This window comes from Ceratina calcarata, unplaced genomic scaffold, assembly GCF_001652005.2.
Source record: "Ceratina calcarata isolate Rehan_Ccalc_2016 unplaced genomic scaffold, ASM165200v1 scaffold350.2, whole genome shotgun sequence".
NCBI lineage: Eukaryota > Metazoa > Arthropoda > Insecta > Hymenoptera > Apidae > Ceratina > Ceratina calcarata.
In genome coordinates, this window is record NW_017157935.1 from 255,372 (window position 1) to 282,241 (window position 26,870).

Below are 26,870 nucleotides of genomic sequence, written 5' to 3' on the forward strand. Positions count from 1 at the left end.
TTTAATCAAATAAATACATTTATTCAATTATATATTTATATACAATATGCCTGAATGAAAATAAAGAAAAATAATGAAATTATTTCATATAATTAATCCCATCTTCTATGTTTGTGAACTAATAATACTTTCCAATTTCCAGAGATACCATCCAGTTAATTCTGTAATATACCGCATTATGACTGTACTTAATACCGAAGTACGATTTTCTAACCTGGCGGAACGCGTTGATAGCGTACCGGCTCCGTTGATTTTCTAATTGGTATCCACTTTACGCGTACGGAATCGAGTTAATGGAGATTGGAATTAGCTCCGCGAATTAACCTAGCGACATTGCCGGTCGGAATCAGGATCGCGAGGTTTCCGGCCACGGCTGGGCGGAAAACTCGATCAAAGATTAGCCACGCCACCGCTGAAGCGCGGCTCGCTAATAACGTTACACCAGCCGGCAATGCAATCAAAGACGGAGATATTTCCACGATATTGCGAACCAATTATACCCAGAAACTACGCCCTTGCGTCGACATCGTTCCCTTGTACGCGATCGATTCGCAATCAAGAGCCGGGCGTATCTTCATGCCTTATTGTTAGTGAAATTCACGGAGTTTAATTCATGCCAAAGGTTAATTAATAATTAACACACGTAATACGATATTCTCGGACTTTCAAATTTAATACCTATCGTTTAAAAATAAATTCTATTTAAATATTTCAGGAATGTAGACTCCCACATTAAATGAACGTGACATATGATTGTAATCAATAAAATACGATAAACTGGTCAATTAATAAATAAAAAGTAAGTAAATGTATCCCAAGATATACTTCTATTAAGACAATGTCGAATCTATCATATGATATTTATTATTTATCGTATGATTAGTAGAAGTCATTTAATTTGGGTAAAGAGTTACATTTTCTATGAGATGGGGTGTCTCAATATTTCTGGAAGGAGATGTAATTTCTGGTTTGGATAAAAAACGTGTAAATAATTCTTGAAATGAAATTATTACATGCGTCATTCGTATAAAGCGTAAGTCAATTGCGTGAGTCATACCAGCCATCACTGGCAACTTAGAGCCAATTTCAGCCATCAACTGTTCTATTTATATAGTAAAAGCAATTGCACAAGTTTTCTCGGTTGTTCCATAAACAAATACATCTTTCCATTTACTGTGGAGCGAACAATTTCTTCAAGGATCGACTTAATCCAGCAGTTCGTGCTACAATTTCTCTGAGAACGGGAGTCGTATCGGGAAAAAGCTACGAAGGGTCGTTTTAAAAGAAAATCGCAAGCATCAATGCCGGCCGACGGTCTCGAATCGAATCGACAAACAGGTTCATTGAAACTTTCATGTGACCCGAGCATTACTCTTGCACCTTCAGGCGACGACTCCTTTCGAAATAATTTCCTTCGAGAATTTACTGCTGAATTGTTCAACTGCGCCGTGTCACGTTATTGTCACAGGGGTCGTGGCTTTTCTAACGATGCTCATTCTTTACGCCACAATAAAAACGTTTCAAAATTACTTCACAGAAAATAAATATTTGAAATAATAATCTTGACATGAATAGTTGGTTTAAGAAGATGAAGAATAAAATTGTATTCAACTTCACACAGTAATTTAAAAATGCACACTCTCATAAATTATAATACAATTTACTGCACTCAGAACTTCAACAAACGTACACCGAACATTCGGATTCTACAACATCAAATTCCACTACCCGCCGCCAATCTATCACGTTGCCATCACCAAAGTAAGCCAGCAATCCTTTGAAAATCGCGTCAAAGAGACGCAGCAGCTTATACAACCGCGAAACGCTAGTTTTACTCGTGGCTCACATTGCGTTTCCTTGGCAGCAGTGAAAGGCCAGGTTCGAGTACGCGTTTCGCCTAATCGAAGAACTTATCAGCCGAAATTGCTTTCTGCGGCTTTACGGTCGCGCACGCTCACAATTCTACAGGACACATACGCGTGGGCCCGGAAAGCTCGTGCTCAGCGGGCCGACATCAAAGGAGTGGCCGGAGCTTATTGGGAATCCGCACCACACGCATTTCAATGCTTCATTGCGATATCTTATACATATATATCCATGTGGGAGTTTGATAGAATGTGCAGATATATATTAGCTTTCAGGGAAGGACAGGAATATTTAGAATATGTTTAAATAATTGTCCTGAACGAAACTCATGGGTAAAGACACTATTAAGATTTACAAGTGAAAATCATGTCAGGCTAATATTATATATCTCCTTATATTCAATACAGTTTTTTTTTAAATTAGCATGTACATTATATGAAATGAATAATGATTGTAAGAAACGCCAGACAATTCATTTTCAGCCACACAAGATCCCCCTTAGTAGATCTAATGTTAATTATATGTTTTCATATAAAAGATTTTAAACTACCTAATACTGATAAGCAAACGTCTTTGATAAAGAGTGAACATTTTGCATAAAGATACTAGTGGCCGATATCGCTAACAGTTACGTTACACATATTTACTTACACTTACCACTCCCTGGAGAGGGTGTATCGATATTGCGTTGCGATCAAGATGCAAACAGAGTCGATGCACGGTTTATCAACGAGGAAGCCACGTCTCGGGAATACCTATATCTAGCAGACACGATATCTAGCAGATATTAATATCGAAACGTTTGCTCGAAAGTGGAAAAGAGTAGTAAAAATTTTACGATACGGTCACGGTCCTTCGACATTCGAGGGTCGGAGGTAAACACGGTGAATAAATAATAATCCATCGAATGCAAGCGAAACCGAAGCCTCGTTTTAACTAATATTCCTGAGTAATTGTGCCCGGGCTAATATTTCTGGCCCGTGGCGAATTTCCTTCAGTGTCATTGACAAAAACCGATACCCAGATCTGTGCAATATAGTTTTTCCAGTGGAAATTTCTCCGATTTCCGGCTGAAAGCTTCACTGTCTCAGAAATTACGATTTATGATACTTATTTTTTCAATATAAGATATCTCTGTATTTTCTTATTATTGTTTTACAATACTAATTGTAAACTCGATTCATCAACGATATAATCTAATAACAGAGGGACAAACTCTATTAATATTTTATTACTTCATTATTAAATGAAATAAGAATGTTCAGATTTTTATGATTTGCTTAGAGTACCGAAGTCTGCTTTTTGCTGTTTGCTCGCTGGTATCTGTCGAGAATTATTTAACGTGTCTATGGTCAGGATTCATTTGAATTTCTATCGTTGGGTTAATTGCGAAGGGCTCGCCTAATGATGACAGCCGATTTAATTCGGCCGGCTTGACCACCGATACGCGAGAAATTATAATGCCAGTTTGCGGAGCTCGTTTCACAAACGTAAACAAGCGTGCGCTCGTGCCTGATTACCGAGTCCGGGAGCCAACGCACACTGCTACCGGCTCCCCTGATCATTAATATGATAGCGCGTAATTGTCAGCGAGAGGCGCGGATAATTATACACGACTATGTGGCCGGTGAGTGGTTGTCTGGAAAAGAGACGATATTTGCCGGAAATTCGGTGAGAATTCACGATATAGATAACTCAATCCTTTTGTGGAAATTAAAAAGAATATAAAAAAGAGAATTGCAGTTAGTTCAACAGGAACTTGCCATATGAATGATCAAATTATGTATGCGTATGCATACGAAAATGATAAACATACCGCGGATTTTATTCATGTAAAGAAAAATTATTATATGAAACAATACTAATTGTAAACTCGATTCATCAACGATATAATCTAATAACAGAGGGACAAACTCTATTAATATTTTATTACTTCATTATTAAATGAAATAAGAATGTTCAGATTTTTATGATTTGCTTAGAGTACCGAAGTCTGCTTTTTGCTGTTTGCTCGCTGGTATCTGTCGAGAATTATTTAACGTGTCTATGGTCAGGATTCATTTGAATTTCTATCGTTGGGTTAATTGCGAAGGGCTCGCCTAATGATGACAGCCGATTTAATTCGGCCGGCTTGACCACCGATACGCGAGAAATTATAATGCCAGTTTGCGGAGCTCGTTTCACAAACGTAAACAAGCGTGCGCTCGTGCCTGATTACCGAGTCCGGGAGCCAACGCACACTGCTACCGGCTCCCCTGATCATTAATATGATAGCGCGTAATTGTCAGCGAGAGGCGCGGATAATTATACACGACTATGTGGCCGGTGAGTGGTTGTCTGGAAAAGAGACGATATTTGCCGGAAATTCGGTGAGAATTCACGATATAGATAACTCAATCCTTTTGTGGAAATTAAAAAGAATATAAAAAAGAGAATTGCAGTTAGTTCAACAGGAACTTGCCATATGAATGATCAAATTATGTATGCGTATGCATACGAAAATGATAAACATACCGCGGATTTTATTCATGTAAAGAAAAATTATTATATGACGCATCTGATTATGCTAGTCTGTTAGATTTCATTTTTTAAATTGACGACGAAGATGTTTTATTTTCTCTAAAAAATCTGCAATCTAATGATGAGAATATGAAAAAAAGAATGGAACCTGTTTAATTAAATGTAATAAAATATCTGTGGTACCTTCGCCAATGGTGCACGATCTAATTAATCAGGGCAGTTGGAATATCTATCGATTCATGAATCCGATAAGTCGTACTTACGAGTTACTGGAACAAAGTTTCATTGCGTATCGCGTTAATTAATTGGAATCGAAGTCGAATAATAATCGGTCTAAATCCTCGTGAAATCGCAGAGATCGTTTGATATTGGCCGGCAAAATTAATAAGCCCTCCCACGATAATACGCTTTCATAGGTTTGGTACTAATCCCGAGCGCGGGGATGAAGCCTTGCAGCCTGACCACAAACTTTAGTGTTTTTGCAGAAATTCTAAGTAAACTTTAAGCTCAAAATCCTATAAATTGTTATATTATATTATACACGAAATCTTTCTCTCTTTATTTAATTACAATAAAAATTAAAAAATAATGACGAAATCATATTTTCAAAGAGATATGATAATTTTCTGGATTCTTTTTTATTTCTTCGCAATCACTTCTCCCATCGCGGGATTGCATTCTTGGAACAGCGAGCTTGATAAAATCGGCTTTCATCAAATTTCATTCATTTCGAAAACAATTTTCTCGGATTTTTTCCGCTGCAGAACGGGAGGATTTACTCTATCGCGCAAAGTCAGACGTGCTATCTATTTGCTCGCCGCGCGGAATAAAAAACTCTCGTAACGCAAACGCACTCGTACAGTTTCCATCATGGTGGCGTTACCCTCGAAGGCACGACACAGCTCCCTTCAACCACCCGCTGCATCGAATTATTATGCAAACCGTTTACCCCGTGAACAGAGACGCGCACCGGCACAATACAAATCGCGTGCACAATAGGTACACGTCTGTACTTGCAGCGTTATAAGCGCGTGTGATTGCTTGTAAAAAGAAATATCTACAATCTACCAGATTATTCTTAATAAGGCTTTCGCGGCAAACTGCGAATATTTGATTCAATTATTATCCTTAGACTGCGGATGTTTATGCACTTATGAAAACTTTTAAATAATTTAAAGAAATACTATATACAGCAATATGCAATAATGAAGTTCCCAAAGTAAAATACAATTTACAATATTCAGAGGAGAAAACAAATGTTTATATGCATTTCTTTAACTTTATTTGTAAAATAGGAATTTCATAGAAATTAGCATGTTATTATTAATTACCTTCATATTTTTATACCACTTAAATCAAAAGACTGCACGCATACTTCTACAGATTTCTAACCACACGCACTCACATTCTGCTTTTTCCTTCATCGCTCATTCGGGGTTAAAGATTTCTCAGATATCAGATTTTCACGGTCGAGGCTTTTAAACGAGGGCGTTTCAAAGTTAGGATTTCCTAGTGTTTTTGATTTGAAAACTTTTCCTGGACACATCTCCAAGATCCGAGCGAACGTTTGTCCCGGGACAAATGTTTGCTGGTCGAGGTTGCGAATTTGAAAGCAGTATCTTCAAAGTTTTCTAGATCAAAGTTCCCTAATCTCGAATTCGCGCCGAATCTTGATCGAACGAGGGACAAAACTTTTTCACCTTGACTTTTCCACCGAGTCACATATGCACGTATAGTACACGATGGTTAGTAGTAACTTCCCCGTCCACCCACAGTTTTCCAGCATGGAGGATCTTTCACCCTGACCTTTACGAATCTCCCATCTCGCATTTCTAAGCACGGAGTTTTTTTAATTCTAACCCTTCCCACGCCCCACATAAAAATGTGCCTCTAACATAGTTATACCACCGGCACCCGTTCCAACGTTAAGTCATACGCTATCTAACGCTCTCATCTACGTCACCTCAGTTTCATCAGATGTATGTATTTGCAATCAGCATCATACACGCGTACATTGATAAAAAAAGTTTCCAAGCGAATGTACACTAAGCATAAGTTTAATTACAGCAAAATTAATTCACAATTATAACACATTCTGGTCGATTCTATAATGGCAATTAAAAATTCACATTACCAGAAGTGTAACATGAAATCTGTCTACTAATATTATTTTTTATTTCCATCAGAACTACTCCTGAACGAAATAAAATACAGAAATGGCTAATACAGCGATTTAATCAAATGCATTCGCAATCAGCATAATACACGCGCACAGTGATAAAAAAAGTTTCCAAACGAATGTACACTAAGTTTTCCTTTTTATAACTCGATTTACAGCAAATTCATTTCACGATTATAAAAGTCTAGTCGATTTTATAATTGCAACTAAAAATTCGCATTACCAGAAGTGTAACATGAAATCTGTCTACTAACATTATTCTTTATTTTCATCAGAACTACCCTTGAGCGAAATGAAATGCAGAAATGGCCAGAATCTCAGCGATGCGCGGAACTAGTCCACTCGCCGCGAAATTTACATTTCAACCGGAGCCAGGGATATAGACGTTCGGACACGAAGTTGGTTTCCGGGTCCGAAAAGGAAGTTTCCCCGTTTCCCCGGGGCGGGTCGTAATTTTTCCGCGGCGGACACGACGCGATGCGCCATGCCATGGCGTTGCGTCCGCATTGCAGATTTCCCACTCGCGCCCGATAAACCGGCACCTAGGCTGCGTTATCAACGCAGGGAGCGTCTTAATTTCATGCATTGAGAACGGATCGATGCGAAGGAGGGTTTGTTACGCGCTTTTACTGCACCCCGTAGGATCGTTCAGCTCGGGATGCAGCTCCGGATGACGTGCACGATAGTACCGCATAGCTGCAGCGCTTTATTATTTCATCTCCGTTCCAGAAATCCGCGGTTTTAAGAATTCGCGAAATGTCTTTCCATACGTTACGCTTTAACATATTTTTATATGATTCTACAGAGAATAAATTTGCGAAATTGTTATAGTTAGCGAGAGAATAAAAGGGAACTTCATTTCTTATACGTAAGATAAGGGGAAGAGTTGAGAGTGGTAGCTTACCCTTGCGTTTACGACCCTGCCAGATAGACTAATTTTGCAAGGAACGCTGGCTACGTTATTCTACAGTAATACGAGGTTACTTTATTACTAGTGAGGCGTGATAACGATTTTTATGGGCAGTAAAGAGAAAATCTTGCGTCGTGGTTGAATTACAAACTGCTCTTGTCAGGACGTGACTTGATAAAAATTAAAATAAGTTTGTTAATCTCGTTAGAAGATATCATCTTATCGACAAGGAATGCATGCATACAGGCTATACTTGTTGCACGACTAAATTAAATTCTCGCATCGAACGACGAGAACTCCTCTGATCAAAACCTTTCTATGCAATCAGCAGGAGACATCCTTAAATCAGGATGTTCAGCCAGCTCTATCCAAATGTTGGTTGATCAAGCTCGCGGAAAAAGCGCATCAAAAGCAGCGTCGTTGCTCGGAGGCGTTCGAACGCGAAAAGACTCGTCGTCGTCACGCGTCGTGACGGAGTCACCTTTTGGTGGCCGTCGATGCGTGGCAGGCTGCTTAAACCCGGTCGACGTTCGTCGATTCGAGCCACGCGGAACTTTCTACCCTCCACCCCCGAACTGCAACCCCGACGGGATTCGTCGTCGCGACGCCGGAACGGAGAGGGTTGGGGTTGGGGAAAGGTTGAGGGTGGAATGGAGCGCGCCACCGGAAGCAGAAAGAAGTAACAGGCGACGACGCAGAAGTGCCGTCAAGTGGAATGTGCAAGGTGATGTAGATTCTCTCTCCATGCTTTTGCTTGCTTGCACCCTCTTCCCGCAACCCGACCACCCGCTTTCACCTACACCTCCACCCATCCTTTTTCGGTTTCTTTCATTGCCCGTCGGTCCCTTCCTACGCCGTAATCCCCCTTCTCCCGGATACCGTTGGCTTTTCGATCTCTTGTTGTCTTTTCCTGTTACTCGCGTTTTTTCGCTGTATTTACAAATTCACCTTGCCTGATGGAGAAGTTGCTCAACTGTTACTCCGTTGTTTATGTTTGTTTTAATTGATTGGTTTCTGTTGTTTTATAAGTTCGAACAACCATTGTACTTTGCGTCGAATTCTCTAAAGAGCTACATGACTTTTCTAACATTTATCAGTAAATTGTTGTCGCTCGTTACAGTTTTATCGATAACCAGGCAAAAATAGTGCAAAATATGAATATACGTCATTCGCTTCTTCTTTATTTCTCAGAGAATCAAATAAAAATTTGTCTTAATAATAATATCTACTTCCTTATCTACATTTATATTTCTCATAGTTCTATTGATCTTGTCCTTTAAATGTTTGCATCCTTTATTTCTTTCATATTGTGATATATTTACATTACATTCCTGTTTGTTTTCTCACATTTTGCCATCGAAACTGCTTTGGTTCAACCACTTGATCAAGTCTGATGCATTCTTCATTCGTCTTCAGCCACCATTTCTTCGAGCCCTATCAACCCGTCCTTTTTTTCCAGGACCTGTCCATCGCTCGTGGAGGAGCACCCGTGATTTCCTTCCAGACAACGTCTCCCTCGATAACGGCTGTCACGTTCCTCCTTATTGCGACAAGAGGACGTTGTTCCTACGGCGGCCATTATTTCCTATGTTATTTCACAGGGATCGCGTCGAATCCAGCACACCAGCTGGCGACCGATCGCCTGGAAAGAAATCTTCCCAGGGAAAACTTGTGCCGCTTCAAGGGAAAACCCGAGAAAAATAACAGGGAAAAGACGACTCTTCATGCTGTCGTACGAGAGTGAAAAGAATTCCTGCAGGATTTTGTTCCCGAGGTGTATATGATTTTGAAAACTTCAGGGAAAAGTCGTCTATAATACATCTCTATAGCACACAAAGGCATCTTTATATCTATATAATACATTTTTATATCCGTTCACACAATAGTCTATATAGAAAGAATATTTCAAGACTGACTTAACAACAGTATATAAGAAATAATATAAATATTCGATCGCAATACAAATATCTTATCCCAGCTATACAATTGTAAGTACTCTGGGATCTTGTGGAATCGTCATGGTTTACCCCGAACACCAGACTCCTTCAATTTATTTTGCCGCACAGAATTGCAGTTTCCTCGCGCATCCAACGATCACGGTAAGGGCGGCGTTTCGAAAAAAAAAAAAACAGCCGAGGGTGGCGCATCGTTAAAAATTGCTTTGGGAATGATATCCTCTAACTGTCACGGTCTCGTCTCTCCGCGAATTCCGAATGCAATCGTTCTCGCGTTTTTCTTCTACCCGTCGTCGCTTTGCCGTTCGATAGGAACGCTTACTCGCATTTCTTTTCTAGAACTCTTTGACTGATGTTTTTCTCCGTTCGGATGAATTAATTTTCTTTCGTTTTGTAATCGGCCAGACGGTAGTAAATTTTTTCTGATGTGATGAACGTCCAATTTTGTGTTATTTCAATACTGAGCAAGAGGAATATTTTCCATTTCAAATGTCAAATGATGTGTTTTAGATGAACATTGATATGATATGATGATAAAAATTGAATTACATATTCAGTTTTCGATATTCTGAATTACCTCACAAACGGCATTCTCTGTCATTTCTACACATTCAATTTTCTTGTAAATAAATAAAATGAGGAGTCTATTATTATTTCAATGATCCATTCCACCAACTCGTTATCTTCTACGTAAGTCTTTCCTACTTCGTTCTCGCCAAACAGGAACACGAAATGTCAATATCTATCTAATTTTATCGATCTTTTAACCCTTTATCTGGTAATATTGACCTCAAGCAACATGTGTTTCTAGCAGCTTGCATGTGAAAGAAATTCCATAACTTGGATAACTCCCAAATTTATTCATTTGAAATTTCAATGCTTGCCAAATAAAGGGTTAGACTACACATTGTATCAGTGAATATTAGTCTCGTGAATTTACAAAAACTGTGTAGAAGGGTATTCAATTATTGGTATAATAAAAGATGAGAGCTGCGTCGAAAGCGAAGTTTCCCAGGGAGCAAAGACAAACAGAACTTTAAGAAGCTGTGTAGTTGCCCGGGTTTGTGTAAGTGCATAAGCGACACGGCTACCGAAAGCAGTTTGCCGAGTAAATAATATCGCGAGTTCCAACGTGAACTACCGCTACTGGGTTCATGTTTAATGACTGTCTAATTACCCGCTGTCCAACCAAGACCTCTGACAAACTTTTCCCATAAAATACGTAGCTACTAATTTATAAATATCAAGTAGAAACAAAAAGTCAAAAAGAATTATGTGATTGAAGAGGACTTGATCAAAGTCGCCCGAGAAATTATTGATTTTTACTACTGAAACGAGCCACGTATGATTTCGTCTATTATTTTCATTATCAATTAAGATGCAAATTAATTTTATCAGTTTTGCATGCATGAATGAATGCTATCTTAATTTTTATAAAGTTTTATCATATCATATTTTACAATCTGATACGTAGTTTAAACCATTAGAAAATACTTTTGAGCAATAAATTTCTTGAGAGATATCGAATATTGTTAAAAGTGTCACAAATTATTACTCACCCGACAGGAAGGAAGACCGGGCAGGGCGAGGCTGGTAGAAATCTGAAACAGAAGAGGATCAGGAATTAGTTCACAGAGAAAGTTCACCATCTGGGTTTAATCACCGGCTTGAGCAACGATTCGGTCACGGTTTAGACCTCGACGCGTGTGCAATTCCCCCGAAATTCGTGGGAAAGTCCCAAGGAAAGGTTTCGGGGATCCGGCGCGGGTTCGAATTTAATCAAGTTGAGGTTCAGTGGGAAGCTGCGGAATAAGGGACCGTCGCGTTGCTTTGCTCGCATGTGAGGGGGAGTGTAAATATTTGCGATTAGAAGAAGATTGTTAAATACGCAATGAATAAAGTTTTACAATGTTCTCGATATATTAGAATGTTAAACGTTTAACCTTTTGAACCTTAAATGTAAATCACATAATAAAAACATTAAAATAAGCGTACGGTTATTTTTTAAATTATAAACCTGGCGCTTGGAAACAGTGGGAAATAAAATTGCTTCGAGCTTTTCTTTAATTTAAAATTACTCGGTTAGATGCAAACAGTTTTTTGATGGCTCGCGATTAAAGGGTTAACACGGGAGCGAAACAACGAAGCAACGGAAAAGCCGAGGACCGGCCGGAACCTGGAATACATTACACCGTCACGTTAATGCCGGCGGTGCACGCGACGCTGTTCCGGCGTATAACACACTCGATTTAACCGCGTTTAGTTTTAAACCCCAGCTCGCGAACCGTTTCCACCCTCAACCCCGGGCGATACATCCAGTTTTACTCGCCGTTTTCCACCTTCCGGGAACATTAACGGCCGGATTCTCGCTAATGTGCGTTCTCTGTCGTGAGAAGCGACAGCAACAGATTCGAGCATCCATCTGATCCTCTCTATATGTAGGTATGTATACAGGATGTCTCGCCTAAACGTGGTCGCCTAAATATCTCTTCTGTTTTTTTATGTTATATAACAGTTTCATGGAATGATGTGAATAGTTTCGAATGAGGAATATCCTGTAACAACAACTTTTTTTCGTTTCGAAGTCATCGGTATTTTTTTATAGAAGAAACATGTCCTTTCAATTGTATCGTGTAACCGGCGTATTCAACACCATTTATATCACGCTATGAAGCTTTCCCATACATAAAAAAAAAAACAGAATACCCTTGCTGTACAACGTGTTAACTATGCTCCTCTCAGTAGATTTTGACTAATGTTTCTCTTCAGTTCAAAAATTGTCTGGCTGATGAGATCACCTAATTAGTATCAAGAAAGGAATTCGTAATCCCCTGCTATGTTCGTAAACTTCAATCAAGAAGTTCGAATCAGTGGAAATTGTAATTGGTTTGCCGCAAGGCATTCGCAACTGGTTTTCTAACGTCGATCGGTAGCAGAACTCGAAGAAGTTTCAGAAAATTTCGAAGGCGCGTCGTGAAAACTTTCTCGTGACCGCACAGCTCTTAAGAAAGTTTTTCTAGCCGAGAGTAATCATCGGGCGCTGGTCGACGTCGATAACGCAGAACCTTGGCGCAGTAATTAGACAAACGAAGGAATGGAAATTATGTGGACCGTCTGACCCGAGCCGTGATGAAAATTCCGCGCGATGGGAGCAATTCGCGACACCTCTCGAGAGCTCCTCGATGGAAATTCCACGAGCGCCATCGTCGTCGAAGAACCGTCCCTTCGTCGACGCGGTGGTATGCGTTCCCTGTGATCGATCGCGTTTAAGAAACGACGCGCGGATCATTCTCCATGGAACTTATAATTTCACAGCGAATGAAGGAATTGATGAGAATATAATGGACCAGAGTCTCGTTCCGAGGACATTATTCTTTTTTTATTTCTCACTTCTAGCTTTAATAGCCACACGTAATTATTTATAACAAGATTTCATATTTCACAGAAAGCTTGGAATATACCTAAAGGCATACAAAAGATCAAAAGTGAAAAAGAAATGCACGTAATTATTATTTAATACAAACTACTATCTAGATTTTGTTTTCTAAATTGATATTACAAATATCTGTCTGATTTTTTCTTAGGTTCTACGATTTGTAAAATTGACTCATGCTTGACGTACTATAATTGCAACTCTTTATAATAATCGTGAAATATTTGATTTTTAGAGGCATTTTCACAAATGGCGGATGTTAAATATATTTACTAGAAATTTTATTGGATAGAAAGATTTGATCGAGATGAAGAGCTTCCATCAGGGTCTAAGGAATCTCTCCTCGCTATTATCGCAGAAATAAACCCTCTTCCTAGCCAACGAAAAATCGACACTATAAATCCTCACGACTACCTTCGACGAGGTTATTTACGGTGCCCAGTTTTCACCAGCGCAGCATATAAATGTATAGATCATCGGACGATGTTTATAGTTGTGCAATTTTTCTGGCAACCGTGCCTCTAACGATGCCCAGCGTTTTTAAACCTAACAGGTGGCAGATTATTGAACTCGTTTCCAAAAAAAATACACTGCTCCTCTTCCATCAGTAGATTTTTATGTGAAATACAACATCCAGAAACTACCCTATATTTTTAAGTCATTTCAGATTGAAATTCGCAAAAACTTCTGATGGTACATTCAGATTCGATTAAACAATAGTCAGATATTTTTAGAACTCGTCATTCCACAAAAACAATCGGTTTACTATGCGAGGAATTTAAAAAACCGTCTCGCATACCACGAAATTCCAGTTCGATTCCGCGAAGAGCCCGCGTGCGTGACGACATTTCCTGCCAGTCTCGAGGCTCTCGAGGAATTTTTATTGAACGTCTCCCGCGGGAATCGGGAAGGAGTCGACGTCTCCGCGCGTCAGGAACATCGATAAGGAAGCTCGGACAGATCGAGTCCGAAGCGGCAGACAACTTAATTAAGGGACGTTTACCCTTTTCGTTCCGACGGCACCGAGGCCCTATCATCCGTCCCTAATAAACGCGCATCCCGCGCCCGGGTCGATGCACCGGGAAACGGGCGAGTTAACTGGGTCACGCGTCGTTTCGCCGCGTCGCACGGCTCGCCGCCCCGTGAAATTAGCCCCCGCGTCCTCTCACAAGAGCAACAGTCCCGTGTAATCGACTGGCAAAAATTAAGACACGGGGGTTCGACCGTATTCTTTGCCCTAGGGTCGTTCCGCGGAGTTCGATCGGCATAACATTTGCGTTGGGAAATGTTTGTCTCAGGAGTGAAACTATTAAGCATATTTTTAAGCTCGACAGATCCGACTTGTATATATCAAATCTGTTTGTGTAAAAAATTCTTCCCCAAAACCCATTTGCTTTACCCGTCGTCACTCTTCTATATTTTTGGACGAATTTTTCCATACGCTTTTCAGAATTCCCTTGATTTTTATATTTTTTATACAGAGGGTACACAAATGTATTCTGCAGCACGTTGACACTGTGTAACTAAATCTAAAAGCAATAGCAGCGTGAGATACGCGTTCATTCCGGGTAAATCCCGGAATTGAAAACGTTGACTCTTGAAATTTTCACGTACCGGCCATTAAATTACCGTCATTATGTCCGTCAAATAACAAACGTGCTCGAGCTCTCGATTGCAATTTAATCCCGCGTTTAATTTCCAACGATCTCGGCCGCTGCGCTGTAACGACAGTTATTTACACAACAGTATTTTGCACATATTTATTCGACATGATTCCGACCGTGATACGCCGAGGAACTGCGCAAATGTTCCACTCTTTCCGTTAATGAAAATTTTAATAGCCTGCCGTCTATCGTACAGGCGATTCAAATTTTTAATTCGTATTTGAAACGTTACAAGAAAGGCGATGAAAAAAAGAAACCCGGCTGTTATGCAATTTTTGATACAAGATGAAAAATCGAAACGTGCTGTAACATTAAAACGGATATGAATTGTTGGCAAATTTTTTGCAAAACCGAGTATGAATCAAGTCGCGACTGTGGCAATTAATTCGCTTCTTAGAAATCATCCTCCCGCGATCCCCGCGGGTGGTGCAATTAGTTTGATGAATGGCTCGAGTTACAGAGAAGCTTGTCTCTATAAATTCAAATGAGCCGTAAAAAAATTGGACAACGAATGAACGTATCGGGACGTTGGTTTTATATCGATTTATCATTTCGTCGCTTCGCGGACAGTGATCATTTGTAATAAAACGTTTCATCATTCCCCTTCTCAATGATTGATTGATGCTAAGTGTTTCTTTTTATTCGCTTAAGTAATGAACATGAATGAGCAGTAGTTTCCTTTTGGGAAGGCTTGATCATACGCATACAAGATGACTCATGAAACTGGAGAGTTCAATGCAGCAATTTAATTCGTAACGTGGAATAAAAATGAACAAATAATACAAGTTATATAAATAATATAAATTATTCTGTTAAGTAAATGTTACAGAAGGAGGAGCTTAAGAATTCTACGAGGATCGCACGGAAACTTTTCAATCGCAAAGGCACAGAGGGGTAGAGCAAAGGTGAATGATAGTGAAGCGTTCTTGGAGAGAAGCCAGCCTCTGTTTCTCTGTCGGAGCCGGTTTATTTGGATCCTTCCGATTAATCGGTTCGGTTCACTGAGGGGATAGGCCGCCTCGAGTAAAGGGGCTGCGGGAAGAAAATTGAAAAGCGTTCGGATGATCGGGCTCGCCGGGATTAAAGGCCGAACAATTTTCTGAAAACGTGATCTCATGTTCCGCAGAATTTCGCACGAAACATTTTAACCGCGTGCTTCCATTCGCCTCTGCAAGTTCTCTCTAATCATTCCCGGTAACAAAAACGTTTCGACGTTTCTCATTTTTTCATGAATTTCTCAAACGATTCGATTTCACATCTTATGTCTTCGATTTTTGGCGAGCTTGAAATTCGCGATGCGGGATTAGTGTCGGGTAAATTTTCTAATTGGCAGCGGAAGTTCGTTTAATTCGGGGCGCTGCTCTCTGATAATGAACCGACAAGCCGTTGCGACGTGTCGCCTCGCGACGGTGCCATGAACAAGGATCAAATGGTATGCGTCATCAAGACAACAGGGGAATTAATTTCAAGCCCTTTCGACGAGCCTCTCCGACGGCCGCGTTCACACAAAACGTGGCTGACACGTGAACCACATATTGCTGAGCAGAGTAACTACCCTACACCGTTTAAGAGTCCTATTCATCTGTATAGTGTTTAAAACACCTCTCTATAATTTAGTCTCGTACATAAGAACGAAATTTTTAATATTCCACAAAGCTTTAAATCCACTCAAATGCAGTGGCAATCGCTGTGCAAACAGCACGCAGACTGACCGCTCGTTAAATCGTTAATTTGCAACGGCATAATAATGCAATGAAATATTCATTGAAAATTTATCGGATGTCTCGCCTACCTCGATCACTGAGCGTCGATTATTTCGGAACCTGTACACAATCACCGGAACAAATTTCATTCTCCTTGTGTAAAAATCGTTCTTTTAAAAACTTCATTTTGAAGTATTCTAGCTGAATGAATATAACTAACGCCTTTGTTTCCTGGAGAAACTCATAAAACATTCTATTGTGTAGTTATTGGATTCCGTATGAAATAAAATGTATTTATGTAAGCATTATTTTCTGAAATCGTTTTACTGTTCTATACAGTCTACATTTTCTGTAGGAAATCCCCACCACTCTACAGAATTGCGGATTGATAGGTAAAAGAAAAACGATCATGGAACATTATCGAAAGAGCTCCGGGGAGGAGGAAGGAGGCCGGTTATCGAGCAGAAGATGGAGATAAGTGAGGACAGATTGTAACACAGGAACTACGTAATATTTCAAGCCGCTGTCAAAACGAGAGCTTAGCAACCTGTTCCGTTTTTCTTCTGTCGAACCCCGTAGTAACACGCGCGCACAAAGATCTGGTACACACGCGTCGCACGATATTAAAGCAGATTCCTTTGGCTGTTTGCCAAGTCGATGAAAACCGAGGGTTAGCGTCGCGATTTCTTTTTAGAGGCCAGAAGAGCCCGTCTCGGACGCGGCGAGACTCCACGGACGCATGTTTTACGGCGTGACATCTTAAATGACCTCATCGTCTTTACTGCAATCGAAAATGGAAATATTCTTTTTTCACGATCGATTGTTCTTTCTAATGCGAAGCTTTTGGTGTTATTCTGCCAATGAGATTCGTCTAATTTTTCCAAAATACGGAAGACTGAATTTTCTTTAAATTTTAATACCGCGTTAGTTCCTTCTACCTACTCTTCACTGAAATTGTCTGCAAGTTCCGTACAAACTCTGTTATCCTTGGAGACTTCTCGCAGAAACTTTCGGCTCTTGTTTCAAGAAGACGAGCTTCGAGCTTCGAACTTTTATTTGCATAGTAGACAATTATTAGAGATTGTTCCTAAAATAGTACAAGTAGTCGCAGTGATAACGGATCTTATATAAAATTAATATACTAATACATACAGAATAGGCTTCTGGCTTCCACATGAATAACCTCAAGTGTTTAGTTACAGTAAATCGATGCTTTTCGATGGATCAGAGAAGAAATATTTACAATTCTTCATTTCATTATTTTTATACTTAAATTATGTATATTTTTGTTACATGCAATTTCCTACGAAAAAGTAATATGAGCTATTTAAGGCTAACCAAATGAACGACACTGTACGTTGGCTGAATTTCATAAGAAAATAATAATGTTTAGAACATTATGTATTTGCTAATAAAAATAAAGCTTTACTTATGTACTTTTGATAAATGATTACCCTTATCACAATAAGTTGGCTATCGCAGCAATAGTATTTTCGCGTACTATCAGAAACCCTAGCAGTGCATAAACAGTATCCGCACGGTTCTGTTTATTCCGCATCCCCGGCTGTTCGCGTTTCGCGTGCGCGTGCACATTGTTCCCGTGGAACCTGTCCAAGAGTCGTGCAATCAGCGTACATTCGCGAGCTCGCGCACCCACCCCGGCAACTACATCAACACGCGAATTTTATTTAACATTCTTTTTCTTCAAACTCGAATCGGGTTATACTGAAATTTAATTATGCGTGCCACGCGACCATCCCTCGCTTTCAGAATTCAGCTTTGACAAGCAAACTGAATCTTGGCCTGCCGCGGTTAAGTACAATCTGACCTTTGATGTTCTTAAGCGATCTGCGGATTTTAGTGGTCCAGTTAACAAGGTTTTCTGTAAGTGATATTCAAATGAATGTGACAGAATATATTTTACTAGCAGAGAAATATTTTCTTAAAAATATATTCCATGACCAAAAATCAAGTCGCCAAGTTCTAGAATTTAAAAAATATTCAGGATTTTAAAAATATACATTTTCCATGTTTTCTTTTCTTTAGTGGATGATTGGGGTGAAATACGGAAATTGATTTTGGATAGTGGAAAAGGAAATTGAGTATGGATAATGTTTATGAGCAAAATCCAAAAGCTGAATTTCATAAGAAAATAATAATGTTTAGAACATTATGTATTTGCTAATAAAAATAAAGCTTTACTTATGTACTTTTGATAAATGATTACCCTTATCACAATAAGTTGGCTATCGCAGCAATAGTATTTTCGCGTACTATCAGAAACCCTAGCAGTGCATAAACAGTATCCGCACGGTTCTGTTTATTCCGCATCCCCGGCTGTTCGCGTTTCGCGTGCGCGTGCACATTGTTCCCGTGGAACCTGTCCAAGAGTCGTGCAATCAGCGTACATTCGCGAGCTCGCGCACCCACCCCGGCAACTACATCAACACGCGAATTTTATTTAACATTCTTTTTCTTCAAACTCGAATCGGGTTATACTGAAATTTAATTATGCGTGCCACGCGACCATCCCTCGCTTTCAGAATTCAGCTTTGACAAGCAAACTGAATCTTGGCCTGCCGCGGTTAAGTACAATCTGACCTTTGATGTTCTTAAGCGATCTGCGGATTTTAGTGGTCCAGTTAACAAGGTTTTCTGTAAGTGATATTCAAATGAATGTGACAGAATATATTTTACTAGCAGAGAAATATTTTCTTAAAAATATATTCCATGACCAAAAATCAAGTCGCCAAGTTCTAGAATTTAAAAAATATTCAGGATTTTAAAAATATACATTTTCCATGTTTTCTTTTCTTTAGTGGATGATTGGGGTGAAATACGGAAATTGATTTTGGATAGTGGAAAAGGAAATTGAGTATGGATAATGTTTATGAGCAAAATCCAAACCAATAACTCATCAAATTAAAAAATATTGATAAAAAAAATAAAAACTCATTTTGACTCTTTTTCGACCCAGTAATTATTTCTAATAATGTTTCCTTTACAAATAAATATACCTTATAATTATAAAAATGCTGCTGCCCCAGTAGTTTTACAAATTTTTACTAACATACAAACAAACACTTTCCTTCTATACAATAATAAGATGATTGAGAGGAGTGCTTCCAAGCTGGGGACAAGAACTATTAAACTGTTTTCGACAATTTCAAGATAATCCATTTTACTTCCGCGTGTTTCCATGTCATTCGTCTAAACACGCTTCCGGCGCACGCATGCCTTTACACGGAGTCACGCACACGGCCAGGATGCGGAAAGCAGGGCCACGATGGGAAACATCCCGGAAGGTAGGATCGATATCCAGACGCCATCACCCCTCCTCCGTTTTCTTTCCACCCCTATTCCGGGTCTGTTTATTCCTCCCTCGTTTGGCTCTTCGAGAAAGGTTAATGGACCCGTGGAGACATCGTTGGCAACCGGTTGATTTTTCCTTCGACGGATCGTCTTCGAAACAGGAAGATCAAAGCGGACCGAAAATCTTTCCAACTTCTGTGATTATGTTTAAGTTGGCACCGCGCGGGAAACTAGCGAATTCCAACGGTGTAGGTATCACCGTCGACGATTGCTTACGGTCTTTCAGCGAAGTGTTTTTAAAGGAAATTGCGTCCAGGAGGCAAGATCAGGTTTGATGGATAGAACTGATCGACGTAGTTTAGAAAAGCTTTTAAGGGTCACGGCACAGCCCTGCAGTTGTACCGAAGAGTTCCCATCAGACTTTCTACGCTTTTATCGAGCGAAATATTCACCTATCTCTCCAGTGTGATTAATGACCGATTTTCTATAGCGCTAAAGAATCCATCATGGATAGAAAGAGAGGACAATCTTTACAACAAATAAACAAAATTTTTATTTGAAATTTTCAATGAGAGTTGTTTTTCCTATTATCGCAAATGAAGGAAGTACTTAAGTGATTACATTTAGATGAGTCACCCGGTATTGTATAAATTCAATTCCTGCACTTACATCGTCTGTCAAATAATAAGAAAACTCATGCACCTAACTCTCCAAATATTTACAATCGGAAATAATAAATAATTGATCAGAATTAGCGATGCAGCAGCTCGTTAGCGAGAGTGTAAAGGGAACTTTCGTCCACTTAATGGATCGTTTGCAAGTCGAGATTCGTTGACCGAACGAATTTGTCATCGCGGCGATTAAGGGGCTGGCAGGTAGGGGCAGTTCGACTCCCATGGCTGAAAACTCGGAGTAGTAAAGCGAATCGAGGTCGACGCAGTACGGAGCATTTCCTCTCGCTTCTTCGAGATTCGATTTGGCTCGCTGCATTGTTCGCGACCGTCCGATCGGATCGGCAAGAACAAAGGCAGCAACCCGTCCCATTCGCTCTGAGCGCGAAAAACTGAAAACACGACGAGCTAAGCACAATGCATCTTCGCAGATAATTCGCTCGAAGAATTTTTGGTAAAGGCGACTCGATTGGAAACAACGAAAATTCAAAGGTGATTCAAACTCAATATCCCAAGTCACATTACTATCTGTATGAAATACCAAAATAAAAGTAGACAGTTCAACATCAGTAATAATTTTAGAGAAACTACCTCATGTACTGCGATATTAAAATTCTTAAAAGAACCATATTTAACTTATTATTTAACTGGTGTTAAGCAATGGATAAGAAATAATTAATAGTATATAATTACTGTGTTTGCTAATAACTCTTGTAGTTGATGCAAATTCACAAATTCAATAATAATAATAATAAGAGGACATAGTATGCAAAGTCAAGATCCTGGTTTTGTGTCGAAACACCACCAATAATCTAATTCTCACTGAGTATTTAACCTCGAGAATGCAGTTACTATGTTCAACATAACGTAGGCTACGACATATTCCGGTAAGAGGATTACAAAGAGGTACAACAGCTGCTTCAGGAAACATCGGCTACAAATCCTCTATCCATTCTAATCACGAAACCCAGTAGAAGATTAACACACCTACTATCTCATTCTAAACCGGTCGTAAAACTCAAAAACCACCGCAACTATTCCAGCTCCCATTCGTCAACGATAGCCCCGGAACAAAAGCCTGATTATTCTACTTGATCGTGCGGCAGGCATAATTAGTATTAAGCTACTTAATCAACCTCGTTCGTGTCCACAGACTGCTAGATATTTTTGCACCGAGAACAAGGGAAAAGAGTTGGAATCTAATGCTAAGAAATCCGATTACCGCCGGAGGCGCGCGCGATACGGGTAATAAAAATTCGCAGATTCGCGTGGCGCGGCGTAAGCAAGGCCGGGGCACTCTAATTTACAGCGAGACTACGTCGGCGACGAGCTTTACGGCACACCTGATACCGATAAAAGTGCCGGCGGGAATTAGCGTGAAAGATCGCTTGTACTGATAACGGTAGATCGTAAACGCGACGAAGGCAACGATATGGACGCCACGTCGCTGCTGCCGGCAGATATTGCTTGTGAAAAATTGCTCACCGTCCACGGATACGATGAAATTTCCGGGATAATGTCCGCTCGGACAGTTTCGTTGGCTATAATGAATTTCATCGGATAAACCTGAATTTGTTGTTGAATTACGCTACGGCTATTGGCTCTAATACTGATCTCGTGGAATCAGTGTATCTGTAAAATAGAAAATATCAACGACGGATAAAACCTATTTTGCATAACATCGAGCGAAGGTCTGTTTTGAAAAATTCAGGGCAGGTTCATAATTCAAGGAAAAGTAAGATAGCGTAGCAATTATTGTTGCATCAAAGGTTCGAGCCCTCGAGGGCAAATTAGAATTTCATAAGGGTTAACGAGATGATTCGCGTTCCAGAAAATCCGGGACAGATACCTCGCAATGGAGGGATCTGTGATTCAGGTCGTTAAATATTCACTGGCAGCGATCAGGGTCGTAACGTGCGCGTGGCGACGCCGTTAAATGCGATTATAAGCGCGATACACACCCGTCCCGAGTGTATCAGTCGTTGAAATTCGTACTGAACGAACGTTTGATATATCGGCCGAACATGCATCAATTGCCCCTCGTTCACCGTGAATTTCGTACACCCGATTATTGCAGAACTCAAAAGAGACGAATACACGCGTTTCAAAAATTGTGTCAAATATCGTCAGCGAAATTATATTGTACTACAATACTATGATCGAATAAGGATATTGTTATATATAATTAGAATTATTTTTAATCATCGCATAATTAATCATAGAAATAAATAACGACGAGGATGTGAAACGTAGGCATGGATTAAGTGTATCGAAATGATTGGATTACATTACTCAACCGTACGGAGTATGAAACGGAATTTCCGGTGTACGAATGCGCGTATATTTCCCGGCGGGAGTGTTCGCTGTGCGAACGCACAGAGGGAATCGGGGACAAGTTAGCGCTTGACAGTTCGGGCTCGGTGAAATTTCACCGAGGACGACGAGTCCTGGCATTTCAACGCGATTAATTAGGTCAGCAGGATCGTTCGGTAGCGGAACGTAAAATCTTGGGGGCGTGACGCAAATTGCGGCGCCTATAATGGACTACTTACGACGTTGATACGATTATATCGATCAGCTGCACACTCAAAGAGAGGACGAAACCGATGTGCAACGACCTTCTCGTTAATTGTTCCTCTCGGAGAAGTTGAATAACGGGGACAAGCCTCCTTTCGCTCGAAGGTTTTAAAAATATTTGACTGATTTCTATGCTGTCTCGGTTTTATAAATAACATTTTTCGGACGTCATTAAATCATTCAATGATTGCATGTGAAATTGTATATTTGACTCCAATTTTTTTATAAAAATATTTAAAAGAATAAATAAACAATTATGTAGCAAAAAAAAAATATGAAGGCCAAATTGAATTCAATTATTTGTGCAGGAGTCAAGATATCAAATATTCTATTTTTCGCTAAAAAATAACCTCGTTTATCGGAATTAACTGGCAACGCATCGATGCGTGCGGATTTGCTAAGCGAAAAAAAAATAACGTTGCTCTTCGTGAAAAAATAATCACGAGTTTCCCGGAATACCAAGCTCAACAAGCCAAAAGTTTTTCCCATCAACGTCCCGTTTTTGCCAGGCCGGGAAAAAGACATCCACGCATAGGCACGTGAACCAAACTTTTTATCCACTTCCATCTTCTCTCCTTTTTTTGCATTAATTTCCGCGTTGGAATAATTACAGCGGACGAGGCACGACAATTGTACTGTTCTCGTTTCTAATAACTCGTGCAACGTGATTTATTAGAGTTAAAAAAATTATGCAGATTATAAATTCTTGCGTCGGTCCATTTTTAAGAATCATTAGATATTTATCATAAACATAGTTAATAATATAAAATTGAGGGCTATTGTATCAGATTATTCAAGGATGAATTATTAAAGATGAACTAATGAGATGAAATAATGTCATAGGCTGAGAGCACTGAATAATCAAGTTGAGTCATTTCCCGGATTTGTACAAAACATATCGGTAACTGGTGGTACATTCTAAAAAGTGATGATTCTATAGTATAAAAAAATAAGACGAAACTGTAGTATAAAATCTTTTCATTATTCATAGAAAAGTATATAGAGCAAAATTACATATTCGGTAGGATTGCCAACATTTTGAACAATTCGTGTAATAATAAAATTTCTCAAGTTAAAACACTTTTATTTTTAATTATCCAGTAAAATGAACACGTGCACATAAGAGAAGATTTTATTTTACACTTTCATTTTATTTTTCGATGTAGGATTATTCTCTTTCCGGTTATACCACCAGCCACTGACCATAAATTCATCATGTCGCGAAACTTATCCGACGGTCTAATACTCAGTCCCGTTCCCTCCACCGGAAAGTTTCATTTTCAGAACCAGTTGCGATTCCCGCGGTAATCCTTTATCCTAGGCCGCGTTTCAAACGTCAAAGGTCGTCGAAAGTCCGCGTTACGGTCGGAAAAAGGCACAAGCCGATTCCTCTGATTCGTCGCCGTAACACCGAAACGCACTTTGTCGGTTCCGCTCTATTCAATATTAGCCTCGAAGCGAATTAAGCAGGCGATTCGGGGCCTGTTTCGCGCTGACACAAGTTTCAGCTCAGACGGTGCCCAAAGGGTCGAGGAGCGAGAAGGAGAAAGAGCAGACGGAGCGGGGTGGTTAAGGGAGTGCACAAAGCCATTTCTGTCGAGAGGGAATAGAGGCATGCTCTGTGCTCTCAGACATCGTCAAGCTGCATTATGCGCGGTGCACGCGATGCGTATAGACTGCCCAGGGCCGTATGAATCGGGTCTGCTCGATCTCTGCCCGCTACAATTCCGCTTTCGGCTTCTATCTCCTTCAACCTCCTCCATCGTATTTTCTCTCTTTCCGCTGCGGCCGAATTCCACCGAGAGAGAAAAATCTGCAGAGAGCCGAGTTCAACAGCCTCGGTGAAAGGCGGTGTCCTTTCAAGGAATACACTCGCGAATAGAGGAAGATCCTTGGATGAGTATCGGGTCCTCTTTCGAATGTTCTCTCGCTAATAATCCAAGTCCTACCGCGTCTTCCCCCCAAAAAAGGGCTTCTCATTTTTTATCAAATTGAATCTAGATAAGAAAAATTCGATGGACCCGCATTAATCCGGCTAGCTGTCCCGGGTGAAGTTTTTTGCGCAAGGGACCGCAACTTTCCACTTTCCGGTACATAAATCCAACGGGCGGAGGAGATTTACCGCGGAAATCGAACATTTCTCTCGGGTTCACGGTTCATCCCTGCCCGTTAACGGCCGACCGTAATCATTAAACCGCGCCTTCTTTCTTATTGTTAGCCGGAGACCACCGTTAACGATAAACCGGCTAATAAAAGTCTCGCGAACGATCGATGCCGTTGTCTACCATCTCGTTTGTAGGAAAAACTCCCACGAAGCAATTAAAAAAGACGAGAGTGAAAAGTTTTCCATCGGACAGAGTGATTAAAAAACGCCTTATAAAATGAGAGGGTCCTCGTCGCGATTTTTATAATACAAACACGACGTATTTTATTGTGTATTTGTAATTCTCTATTAAATTTTATTTTAATCGAAGAAAATGTATAATATATTACAAACGTGTAGTACTGAATTCCTGCGTGAGATAAAACTTGATTCTTCTATAAAAAATGGTAATCGACTTATGAAAATCCTCGAGGAATCATAAAACTTTTTCCATAATCGAATAATAACGAGATGAAGTCAAATTAATCCGAAGATTACGGGGCGCCCGAGCCATCGAGAACAATCTGATCAGTAATTTCCTGTACGCACGACCTTAACGCTCTGTTACGGAATCTTTCCAGCCGAAGGAATTTGATTTTCACGATTGGAAACACGTGTCAGCTATTTCTGAAGAAGAAAGGAACTACTCGATATTCGATAAAAAAGAGAGTACTTTGCTGTTATTATATAAAATAATACTGGAAATTTTATGCATTTATAAAATGTAAATGAATATGCAGACACTATAAATAATGGATGTAATGAATGAAATTATATGAAATATCGAAAGCTGCGTTTCATATTTAAAACGTATTGTTTTAGTTTAGGATAAAATTCCGTCTAATTATAACTTTACGGAATCAAGTTTCGAACTGAAATTCAAGACGAAGATCGACCGTCCTAAAATTTAGACAGAAAAGGCGGTGAGGCATGGTGTAACTAACTGGGAAGTAGAAAGTTACAGGTAAGTGGACGGAAACTGTATTATGTCGCGATAAGTAGGTCCGGAGAAGATTCCCGAAACTATTGGAATATTAATTTGGCCGACGTTCCTTGTACGCGTCCGCGATCTCGACTCAATCCTCTTACCGCATTACCAGCCTTAAACCTCCAGATGGAAAAGTCGATCGCGAGTCAGGGAGGAAAACTCTTAGCCGCGACGTGAAACAGACAGGAGCTATGAAAAATTCTGTCTGGTTCTTGTTTCTGAAAAGGAATCGCTGGACGGATAAGAGAAGTTCGGATGAAGGATATCCTCAGGGTTTAGATGACTTCCTCAGGAGAAAAGCTCGATCGTGATCTCTGTCGAAGAAATATTGTACCGAAAGAAATGCTGGAGAATAAAAGAAGATTATTCTGAAACCGATACAAAAATCTACTGAATATACTACAATTGGATTCTTACAAAATTCTCGAATTTTCTGTTTGGAGGGGCAAGTATAAACTTAAATTATGAATGCACGCTGCTGGTAAATGAGACGAGGATGTTGAACAACTGTTCTAAAGCGAAACATGTTCGTAGAACTTGCTAGCGAGTTGCAGATTTTGTAACGAACCAAATTACAACTACCCTAGTGGGATGGTGCGCAGAAACTTCGTGGAAAACGAGTCCGAACAAATCACATTTGGTTCTGCAAATATATTGTATAAAATTCTGACCTCAGTGACTGATATAAATTACAAGATTAAACAAAAGTCGTATAAAATTCTAAGTTGAGCGACTCCAATAAATTACAGGAAAATGTAGAAATGATAAAAAACTGAGAGACTGTTCCATTTTCGCAAGTCGTACAGTGGATAGAATTTAACAGGAAAAAAATAGCGACTACAAAAAGCATCAGAGGAAGACGGCGGGTTGAAAGACCGCGGGTCTCGGCAGCCAGAGTATCGGATATCATCGTGTAAATAAGAAACGCAGGCAGACCATGCGCCGGCTT

At 39.9% G+C, this 26,870-nt stretch overlaps 1 protein-coding gene across 8 annotated transcripts in view; it reads right to left on the reverse strand.

The window, feature by feature from the left end:
• Positions 1 to 26,870, reverse strand: part of LOC108625260 (RNA-binding Fox protein 1) — a 232,621-nt gene that overhangs the window by 176,236 nt on the left and 29,515 nt on the right. For all 8 annotated transcript variants that reach the window (XM_018025112.2, XM_018025110.2, XM_018025108.2 and 5 more), the window contains one exon: positions 10,990 to 11,031. Coding sequence is in view for 7 of the 8 variants with exons in the window: in XM_018025110.2 (XP_017880599.1) it covers positions 10,990 to 11,031 (42 nt within the window). In the remaining variant the exon portion in view is untranslated. The remainder of the gene's footprint in view (positions 1 to 10,989; positions 11,032 to 26,870) is intronic.